Here is an 11850-nt window from a genome sequence, read left to right as displayed (position 1 = left end):
ATGTAAATAAGTCATTTGGCAGTAGCTAAAAGGACAAATGCTCGATTTCATTTCCAAGACTGAAAAAATGTGCCAACTTTACCCAGATTTACTGTAAATGTCAGGGAAGCCATTTAACACAGGCTACATAACTGTTAACATATACTGCATATAAATGTCTTGTAAGAGCTTCAAAATGTCAAAATCAAGTGCCTCATAATCATTCAGTTCATAAGCTGCTCATTGGACTTTCCAAATCCCAATTCCAGCGCTTACACAGTACTTCACAATGCAAAATTGCTCGGTGAGAAACTGATTTTAAATAGGAAAGACTCAATGTCGGTCTTTGCAAAACCATGCAAACCATTACTGTTACTTACCATCACTATAACAGTTGTTTGTTACCAAGACAAAATGAGAGTGTTTTTAATAATAAAGATGTATGACAATGTTAAAGTTAAAGTTCTTGTGGATATCTGTCATGATTAATCTTCAGTATGGATCTGGACACTAAAAAAACAAGGTTAAAATGAAACCTTGTACAGTGTGAACTCAGTATAAAACTTAAATTCCAGCATTTTTCTTCACAAAATAGAAAAGGTACATTTGTGAGATTCCATTCCATCTGTATTGTGTATAAAAAGTGTGTGTTATCTGAGTCCCCTTAGTTCAAATGTGTTAATGGAGGCCAGGCAGCATTGATGCCAGTTATGAGTTTTCTTGATTTTTGAGTAAAAATAACAATGTCCTGCCTCTCTGCAAGGCAAGAACAAAGGCAGAAAATATGAAGTGATGCAGTATCAATATTTTGTGTACCATTATTGCAATGCCAATATTCATTTTATTTTGTGACCACTAGACAGCATGATTTTTGCAAATATCAGTCAAATCAGCTGTTGCCAAGCTGAAAAGTACCTGTGAGGTTTTGTATTTGCAATCATTTGTTATTTTTGATCCCAGACAGAGAATGTTAGTGCAGTAAATTCTTTTCATAAGTGTCCTTGGAACTGTTTGCTTCATTTAGTCACTCCCAGTCTCTGTACCATAAGACTCAACAGAAGATTATTGCAGATTAGGAAAAGAAGTATCATCACTGGCTACATTCACTGAGATACAAACATCCTTCTAACGCACATAAATCAGCTAATTGTTGTAAGATACTTGGAAACCAGAGTGCCACACTCAACATTAATGTCCAGAATCTAATCATTCATTCCTAAATATCTGCAAGTCTGCATATTGACATATTCTTGAATAAACTGAATGAATAACTTTGAACCAGCTGCTACTGTAACCAGTAATTAGAAAATGTTATTGTTCCCTCTGCCATAAAGAAAGGCATTATATTGATTTGTAATGCATTCACATTTCATGATTATCTTATTGTTCCATTGATTGCAAGTATAGTTTAGTCAAACTACCCAACTAATAAATATCTGCTTCAGTTTTATTAGGAAAGCACTGTTACTCCATCCCCAGAGACAGCAGATCGGCAACACTTTCACTCAGCACATTTATACACAGAGCACATTCACATCAGGCATCCTTTATCTAAGCAAACCATACTGTATGTACTTGCACGTACATTGATTCAAAGTGGATTTACTGTATTACATTTTCTTATTAGCCAGCTGTATTTATAGTCACATCAGTGAGGAAAAATAATATAGTGTCTGAGGGATTAGATGCTTTTAAAATGTGCAACACTTTCAGCACCCTGGTCAGCTCCTCTGGTGTTTACCTGCTTCATGACAACTCACAGGTCTGCTGCAACAATCCTGATTTGTGTATTTATAATGCACCATTAGACACCGTAACACAAGCTTTCGTCAAACATACATGGAAACATATACAGAGGTCACTTGGGGTTACACATTTCAGACTGTAGAAAACATAAGGGAAATTTAGTTTGTAAAGTATGTTGTTGTGCTTAACATGTGTCATTTTTGATAGATGATTGATTTTACTCTGAACCCGTGGCAGGTAATGATAAAAAAAAATTGCAAAATGCCTACAACTGATAGGGTCTTGTTTCCCCTGAGAAGAAAGGTCAAAACCCAGCACTAAACTTACACACAATAAAGTACACGAAAAAGAAAAGCAGAAACATTTTTTTTGCAAGGATGATGAGTTTTTCAAGGTAGCAGTTCAAGAGGAATTCAAAATTACTAAAGTAAGTGAAAGTCTGTCTTTTCACTCTATTTCTGGCAATATTAATCCCTGTAATACTTTTCAAAAGTGCAAGCAATACAAAAGAGAATTGTGATGTCAGCCAGAATAGTTACAGTTGGAAAAAATGCTTTAATATGAAACTGAGTCAAATAAGAGGCCAATAAAACAGACCACATATGAAGGAGAATGTTGTCATTACATACACACATGGTCACTTTCGAGGACATTATATAGATTTAGGCTGCATTCAATTCCTGGAGACTTACCCTAACCCTAACCATCACTTGCATAACCCTAATCCCAACTTTAACCACTGACCCAAAAATCTGCTTTTCCCCAATTGGAGGCAGGGCTTTTATCCTCAATCGGACAAGCTGTCCCCAATTAACTGGTCCTAAGGCTGAAATTTGTCCCCAAAAGTAGCCTATGACAGAACTCTACTCACACACACACACACACACAAACAAACACACTATGCAGAGAGAGAGGGGGGGGGGGGGGGAGAGTGTTACCAAGGCGAACAAAAAATACAGAGAGAGTTAAAGAAGAGAGTCACAGATTAAACATTTAAACATATATCGTTATATATATATCATTTCGTAAAGTTTCATGTGGCCAGCCAGTCACTGTCCATGGTTCTGAGAAAGAAGGGACCACAGAGACGTGTCGGCCACCAAAACAACGCTGATTACACGGTTTATGTAATTTAATTACATTTACTATGGTGGACACGAGCTCAAATTCCACAACAGAGGCGCATGACTAAAATGAAATCTGTGTTTGTACACCCAGAACAGCGCTTTGACACGGCTCCCCAAATCCTGCCTGCGCTCTGGTGTGAACACAGAAGAAAAAAATCCCTCTGCTAAAAATCAATGACACGCTTAGTGCGAACCAGAAAGAGAGAGAGAGAGAGAGACACAGAGAGAGAGAGAGAGAGAGAGACAGAGAGAGAGAGAGAGAGAGAGAGGAGGCGGTGTCTGGTGACCGAGTAGGAGGAGGAGAAAGCTCCCGGTCCGCTTGTCCTCTCAGCTCCCTTTTGCCGTCAATTCTACAAGCAGTCGGGTGCTACCGGAGTGCCCGGGGCCGTGGACTTATTTTCCCCCGGGAATCGGAATTGGACACCAACGAACTATCCCAGGTACGTAAAGCACCTACCTACAAAAAAAAGAAAGATTTATAAAAGAAAATATAAATTGGAGATGAAAGTGCACGGTCGCTCATTAGGCGACTTTGACGCTGCTGCTGCGGCTGCTGGATGGAGGAGAAAGCGGATGAAAGCCAAGACAAAGCTCCACGGGGGCGACAATTGTGTTGACGCCGCTAATTGTTTTTAAATTGGCGGAGGGGCAGCTCGGGAGCTAATCGTGCCCCATCTGCCGCGGTGACAACTCTCTAATGTTTACAATCCGATTGAAAAAAAGAAGATCGGCAATTTCATCAAATGAGCGCTCTCCACTCAACATAAACAGTGCCCCTTTTTTATTTCTCATTGTGACACTATTAATGCGTCACAATATGTGACTTCTGTACAGCACTTTATAGAAGTGCTGTATTCCACTTCTCACACTTTGCAGCGCCTTCCTCTCCTCTTTATCAGTTGTCTCACTCTGAATGGCTTTACGCCGTCTTTTAATCCTCCCTTCCTGTTTTTCTCTCTTTCTTTCAGAAGATGCTCTTCTTTCTGCTACCTGTCGTGGCTCTCTTGCTGAGCGGAGAAACGGCAGTCTCCGGTAACAGTAACGACAAATGGCTGAGCACCGTGTCTCAGTACAGCAAGGACAGATCCTGGAACAGATTCAGAGATGTGAGTTCCACTGAGAAACACAACATGTACCCAGAGGGGCATTATAATTAGCTTCATTGTTTGTGTGTGTGTGTGTGTGTGTGTGTGTGTGTGTGAGAGAGAGAGAGAGAGAGAGAGGGAGAGAGAGAGAGAGAGAGCTCACTACGCCCTTGATACACCCTGTGAGTACTTGAGCACTTGCCAGCAGGCATAATCCACCTTGTAGAGACTCAGCAGGTTCAGACCATGGTTGAAAGAGAAGCAGAGTCATACACAGAGCTTATTAGATATTAGAATATTCGTTATTGCTTCTGATTTGACTGACTAAATGATTTCCCCACTGAATCGCTGTTTTTATGGTAATGTTGACATTAAGAAGAGTTATAACCATGGGATTTAATCACTCACAATCGGTCCCTTATCACAGTCAGAATCAGTAGAAGTGTCTGCTGTTCATTATATGCAACTATTAACAAGTCCAGAGGCATTTCATAACATACAGAACAGCCTCTGTTATAATGCTTTATGTTCGGTAACTCTGCATGTCATATGTAGTTGACAGTAAGCTTATTTTTATGGTTCGTCTGAAAAACAACGGATACAACGTGTAAACTGTGTAGTCTACCGATGAGCTACTGTTGTACATTGTGTGTGCAGGAAGCTGTTTGTCATTCACATTTCAAATCCAATGGGGAGTACCATTGATGCTAGTGTCTTTATGGATATCAGGCAGATGTTGCATGATATATCCATGTTAGCTCCACAGACATGCGATGTGGCTGATATATGTTGACTGTGTTCTTTTTATTCTTAGAAAAATCATGGTTTCCTGAGGTTTTTCTCATGACTTTAAACCAGGCTAAAAAAAAATCTACAAAATTCACAGTGATGTCTTTCCAAGGTACCCTCCTTCCAGCACAGAATAGCACGTTGCCGGCCTTCAAAGGTCACGTGTCAAAGCTTCATTACACCATTCATCACAGGAGATGCAGAAGTGTTTACATTTCGAGTAGGATCTGTTTGTCATTGCTATGTTTTCTTATTCACTATTGCTCTCACATCATCATACCATTACCATAATTATTTACCTTTTTGATTGTTTTTAGCTCCTTAGCAAACAGTGGCCCAGCATTGGCTCAGTCAATACAAACACATGCTGTGCAGCCACACACTGTTCAAACCCACAGTTAAGTATTTCAAATTCTCATGAAGCTCCCAGAGTTTCCAAAGATACCAAATATATCAGACTGCATGATATATAAGACTTATATGATTTATAGTATTTCCATTTGATGGAGCAGCATTAAACATGCAATGTTGAATTTGAACTGTAAACATCATATGTGTGATGCTGCCAGAGAGTCTGATATTGACAACCTTAAAGCCACTAAAGGAAAAAATTTAAGGGGTTGGTTGAGTTCACACTAAATCATATACGTCATGAACACAATTATAGTATCTTTTATCAATGATTATCCATTTGCAAAATATTCTTTCATTGTATGATGAAGTACATGTCCTTCACTCCTGTGTGTGTGTGTGTGTGTGTGTGTGTGTTGGTGTGTGTGTGTGTGTAAGGCAGCCATCTGCTGGTTGACTCCCAAACAGGTTCGGAAACCAATTGATCTCTCTTAAGTAATTAATGGACTGCAACTAGTTTGTCTAAAAATGAAAAAAAAAAACCTCACCAAAATATTTTATTGCACACCAAAATTTTGCTCTGAGCCCTGTTTGTGGCATCTGGTAAACAAGCACATTAACAGGAACTGTGACTAACATATTCTCAAGTCTATCAGTTGTCATTAGGCTGATTTTGTCAGTGATGGCCTTCTAGTCTGATGCTATACTTTTAGCAATATGGTCGCTGCCTGCTTACATGTTTCTCCAGAGAATTCCACACACAGGGCTTTGGCCTTATTAGAGCTTGCATTCCCCATATACAGGAGCTGTGATGTGAGAGGTAGTATTAGTCATGTCTGTATACACTCTGCTACCTGCAGTATGGGTGTGTGGTCTATCATAGGCTACTTTTGGGGACAAATTTCAGCCTTAGGACCAGTTAATTAGGGACAGCTTGTCCAATTGGGGACAAAAGCCATGCTCCCGATTGTGAAAAGGCTGATTTATGGGTCAGTGGTTAAGGTTAGGGTTAGGTTAAGCTTAAAAAAAACGTGACCATGGTCTGATTTTTGTGTGTGTGTATCTGTCTGTGTGTGTGTGTGTGTGTGTGTGTGTGTGTGTGTGTGTGTGTGTGTGTGTGTGTGTGTGTGTGTGTGTGTGTGTGTGTGTGTGTGTGTGTGTGTGTGCTGCCCACTCTTGATTTCTCTCTGTGGTCTCCTGTGCAAATGAAACTCATTAACAGCAAGCTGTCAGCGGAGGGCAGAGGACAGAAGTGGAGAGGAGGGAGGGGAGAGGAGGAGCAATAGATAGAGGGAAAAGGCTGTGACATTTATGTTTAATATTTCAAGCAATGCTGCTAACCAAATGCAGGAGCTGCTGTTGTGTTTTTGTGTGTATGTGCGTGTGTGGTTTGCCCTATCACATAGAGAAAGTTGCTGGTCGTAATTTGTCTCCTGTAACATTGGCTGTCTTTTGTTCTAATGTGTCTTCTCTCCTCCTCCATTCTTTCTCAGTCACTTCTCTCCTTCTCTTTCTGGCAAAAAACTTTAATATTACAGACAGCAAGACCATATATTAAGAAAAAGGATTTCAGTGTGAAACAATTTCAAACTACAAAACAATTTCATCTTTGCAAGCATTTAAATTTGATGATAGAGGACAGAGAACTCATGTTTTGATCGTAGTGTCTAAAGGCCTTTATACACTCAAATTGTTTTTTTTTAGTTTTTTTCCAGGTGAAATTTGACATTCCTGAGAAAACTGTGGTGAAATCATTGGTTATCATTTGTCTAAAATTGTACTTTGAGACATGTCCACTACGACTACGAAAGATACATGGCCATGAAATGACAAAATAGCCTATCTAATGCAAGGGCTCTGTGATATCTTGAATTAATTCAGTCAATTCATGTTTGTTTTTGTGAATTGTTATTACAATGTTTTTACAATGGTTTTCAGGTAGTTACATTTGCCATTTTGAGTCATGACAGTCCCGTTAACTGATACGTGAATAGTTACATTAGCTATCTTGTATTAAATTTAACGGTCACATCTACAAATAGAGCAGTCTGAAAATGATTCTCACTGATCTGTGATATTGGCTTGTGTTAGTTCACAAGCATCATCTCTTGTTATGAAGTGCTGAGAGTCGACTGAAGAGTTTCCAGATTCTATGTTGTTTCTCTCTACCTGCCAGGTAACTAACGCTAGCTAGCCACAGTCTGCAGATATCAGGCTGATGTCTTGTAAAAAAACACAAACAACAGCAGATTAGTGAGAAGTCTTTTCTGCTCTAACTTTACAGAATTAAATTATTAAACTGAATGTGATCTACTTTGTTGAAGCATCTGATACCGACGGTCAATACCTGTATGGGTTAACCTGTATTTTATGTGTAATGATGTTAGCCTTGCAGGTGGTGCAAGTGTTTTATTAAAATTATATTGTCTCAAACTTGCATTTTGTGTACAAACAAATATTGGTTAGAATCGTACTTTAAGTAATAAAGCTACACCCATACGTTGGATGGTTGTTGCTGTCAGTGTTGGTGGCTTCTCACATAAATGTATATGACCAATATATGAAAATTACTGCACATATTTCATACAAACACAGCAATGTGGAAACACTGTCATCATTAGGTTGTGCTGTAGCAAATTATTAGTATGCTCTGCAGCAATTTTGTCTAAGCTGAACCGACGTGAAGTAAGAATTTGCCTGAAGTGGCAACCGTTGGGGCTAATGTATAACTGCCAAAAACTGCAGTTCCTTGAATGGCCACTTGAGGCCAGTTTATAAAGTGAGTCAATCTCCATAGACCCCTATGTTAAAATGCACACATTTAAAGCAGAAATAAACATGTTTACAGCCAAAGTGCAATTTTGGTCTCCCTGATTTCTCGGTTCATGACAACTGTACATGGGGGCCATTTTTTATATAACTGACCTATTTAAATTTAGCTTAAGGGTGTTGCAGTTTTGAGTGACAGGTGGATGCTATCAGGAAGTCACTACCATGTTGACGATGGTTAGATAATGTAACCATAGCGCAACCCCAGATTCACAGAGTATAGGTGTAGTTGTCAAGTTTTTATTTCATGAAAATTAATTGTAACATTTTGGTTGCCTAAAAAGTCACTATTTGGTTGTACCAAAAGACTTTCTAAGAAGTTCAATGTTCAGTGTTTTCCAGTAAGTACCTTTTGTCTTAATGGTTTTGAGCCTGTTTTTTGCTAACAAAAATTAGCATTAGCATTATCAAAGTTAACCATAGACTGTAAATGCACTGTGATAATCAAGTTACTGTAGCAGCTATAGTGTTAGGGTGAGCTCCATCCTCTTGTCCGAATATCGTCACTTCTGGCTCCAGAAGTGGCGATGGTCAAAGTTCAAACTCAAGGCTGCATTAATTACTTTCACCAGTCCACCTATATAGAGTCCTGCCTCTATTTCATAATTGGAGAAATAAAACATTATTTACTCATTGTGTCCCACCAGTTATATCCTAAAGCAAAAATGAACACGCCCACACCTCCGCACAACTCTGCAGGAAGGTGCCACATTGCTGGTTTGTGTGTGAATGCAGAGAATAATCCTGTCTGCTGTGGCCTCTCTGCTCTGTCTGTGTAGCTCAGTCCTGTCATCAGCCAAAAAGACACATAGATCTGCAGCTCTTTTTTTAAGTCCATGACACAGAGACAGAGAGCAGCCTTTATTTCCTACTCCATGTCAGACAAACATGTGAAGTAACTGTTCACAATGTTTCTCCATGTCTCTCTGTCACTCAGTCACTCTCACCCATCTATTCTCAACTCTGATTGAGTCATGAACTCCACATTTTTCTTCCAGGCTTCTCTCATTTTCTCATTTTCTCCCTCTGTCTCTGGAGTAGTGAATGACCCTGTGCTTCCTCAACCATAACCCTCTCCATCTCCTCTCTCCCTCTGTCTCTCTCTCTCCCCCTTTGCACTCACCCATTCCTCCTCCTCTGTGCTGTTCTCTGCCATGTTTCACTCTGCATCCCTGTTGATGAGCCACTTGCTCCCTCCTGCATAATGTATGAGTGTCCATTTGCTGGCAGGGGAGCTGGTGCAATGGTTTAATAGTCAAAGTTTAGGTGGTTTATCTTGAAAACATAAGGAAAATTGCTTTTGATTTATACTTTTGGCCAGTCATATTGCACATAACTTGGCTGTTATGTATTGGAAAATCAGCGTAATTGCAGACGGACAATTTTATTCTAGACCTCTTCTAGTCCACATAAACAATGATCCATCATGTTTTTTCAAGTTAAAACACTTCTTCATTAAAACAACATTTCTTGAAAAAATGACACACCATATTGACTTAGACTGAAATATGTGGACTTTCTTAATTCACCTGCCACAATTATGTAGCTGATTCATTGTGGAGTGGTCTCATTTCGCTTTCCTATAGTGCACTGCCTCTGTGTGGATGATTTGGATCTTCTTCGAGGATATCTAAATGATTATGGCCAATTATATAGTTTCTTAATCCTTAAATTTGCTCATCCACCTTTGTTGCTCTTTTGCCAAAATCCCTTGCTGTTTCTGCCAACATTATTCCCAGTTTCCTTAGGTTACAATCACTGCTTTAATTTTCTTGAGCTTTTATGCAAATAAGGTGTAGCTGCAGTGAATGTACACACATTTGTATGCAGCACTTATTTCGACTGTGTTTCTGTTTCAGGCAGGGTCATCTTTGCTGTAAGCCTGCAGCTGCCTGGTTGTTATTGGCTACATCAACATATTCTGGTCAGGACAAACGTGAATATGAGGGGTCCAGCTGGAACAGTGTTAGAGGCGGCAGCAGTAACAAAAGACCATAATAAGCGATCCAAATCTGGTGTCAGCAGCATGCAGGGTTAGATCCATTGAACATGAATTTGTAACCGATATCTCTCTTTATGGTTTAGGGTGTTTGCTCATAAGGCTTTAGACATCCATGCTTTCTGGCTCTCCGTAGGAAAATATACAGTCAATATATTTGGTAGTTGATTACAGATGTGCCTAATCACTTCGCCATCTTACACCTCAAGACCAGACTTCAATTTCATGATGTCTCTGCTTTGAAAAGAAGGAAAAATCAACTTTTAATATTGGGTTTAGTGAGAGGCACAGCTATTAGACCGGAGACCAGTAGCAATATATTATTTAACAGTTAGGTGTAATTGCTTGTTATAATGTAGTGAAGTCAGCTGAGCTTGCTAGTTCAAGCCTGTCTTGCTGTCCAGGCCTGGGCCAACCTATTATTGGTGGATTTATGTAGTGAGAGGATATTATTGGGTAGTCTATGTTGAGGTAAATGTACAGTATAGTAAGTATTAAGGTATAGGAGAGTCAGTGTATAACATGACATGACATGACCAGCGCTAAGAGAAATGATCGTCACTGCTGGAGATGTCAGGATGTCATTTGTCTCAGGCATGTGTGTATGTTGGCACTCATAGTCGTCTCATCTAGTTTTGTCTAGGGCTGAGTATCAATCTTCAGTAATGTATCTGTTGTACAAAGTGTTGGAAATCAAGTTGCAGAACTTGGCATTAAATCCTATATCACTTTTGATGTTTTAAATCTTAATTTTGACCTACTGAAATTTATGAGACATAGTTGCTATACCGCAGCTTGTGTTCAGACTGCATCCAACTCTGAGTGCTTTTGTTAAATGAAACAGGGTGTTCTAGAAAGCCCTTGAGTCATCTAGGGTTGTCTCATCTCTCCTCTCCTCTCCTCTCCTCTCCTCTCCTCTCCTCTCCTCTCCTCTCCTCTCCTCTCCTGTCAGAATTGCTTTTGGCAAATAGTGACATAAAAGCTGTCATTGCCATTCAGACAGACCCACTTTTATCCTCAAGAGGTGGAAAAGTTGTTTTCACTCTTCTGAGCCTCTTGTTTGTTTCTCCTAAAAGAGGCTTTTCTTGTCCCTGTCCTCCTTTCCCTACTTTCTTTATTTTCCTACTGAAATCATATCTTTCCCCGCTGCATGTACGCTGTCAGCTGTACAGAATTGCATGAAATCTTATTTCTGAAGGAGACTGGATGTGTATGTACATGTGCTGCATATTTCCTCATACATTTCAATCAGGAGAGACCACTTGGACTCTGTAGGGAGAATTTTTGAGTCGAAAGACATAAGTCCTGAGCATCAGCATGATAGACCCCCCCCCCATGGAGTCCAGACACTGGTGGTGGTGGCTGATGACTTCGATCAATCAATCTCGGGCCAAATCACAACAAGTCATCTTAAGGCTGAAACTGATCGGGCTGATGAAGTTGAAGTGTTGCATTGATGAATCTGAAGACTGGGTGGTGATGGGGAGGTGGTGGGTCGCACAAAACAGCATCAAGAAAGCACCTGAGCAGAGTGGGAGAACATTTAAACAGACAGCTGCAATATGAAAGGCTGACAATGAAGGTGTGTTACTGTGCTATTAGTTGGACTTGACCAGGTGATGTGATGCTCCAGAAATAACAGCAAGGAAAATATGAGCTTTGACAGAATAGTATCAGTATGAGATGTGAGAAGGATCAGGATGACTAAAGAATGAGAAATAAAACTATGACGTGAGCATACAAAAAGGTGGTCTTCCTGTCTGAACTCGCTAAGCTTCATTTGTTTATTCATTAGTCGTTGGACCTGGTGGCAGGTTGAATCTCTGCAAGTAACACACTGCTATGTGTTTGTGTGGTAGAGCATGCAACCTGTCCTGTCACAGCTCAGACTCATGTTGACAATTTAATGTTGTCATCTTTCATCAGCAGTATTCTTTTATCCAAG

The 11850-nt window shown here is 39.8% G+C and overlaps 1 protein-coding gene across 1 annotated transcript in view; it reads left to right on the top strand.

The window, feature by feature from the left end:
• The first annotated feature begins 3067 nt into the window (after positions 1-3067).
• Positions 3068-11850, top strand: part of spock1 (SPARC (osteonectin), cwcv and kazal like domains proteoglycan 1) — a 99932-nt gene continuing 91149 nt past the window's right edge. Inside the window, exons 1-2 of the mRNA XM_053323912.1 lie at positions 3068-3292; positions 3821-3958. Of these exons, the coding sequence (XP_053179887.1) occupies positions 3824-3958 (135 nt within the window). The 5' untranslated portion in view covers positions 3068-3292; positions 3821-3823. The remainder of the gene's footprint in view (positions 3293-3820; positions 3959-11850) is intronic.

Source organism: Scomber japonicus, chromosome 8 (genome assembly GCF_027409825.1).
Source record: "Scomber japonicus isolate fScoJap1 chromosome 8, fScoJap1.pri, whole genome shotgun sequence".
In the NCBI taxonomy this organism is placed as follows: domain Eukaryota; kingdom Metazoa; phylum Chordata; class Actinopteri; order Scombriformes; family Scombridae; genus Scomber; species Scomber japonicus.
Note: the sequence above shows the minus strand (reverse complement) of the source record. Positions and strands in the feature narration are given on the sequence as shown.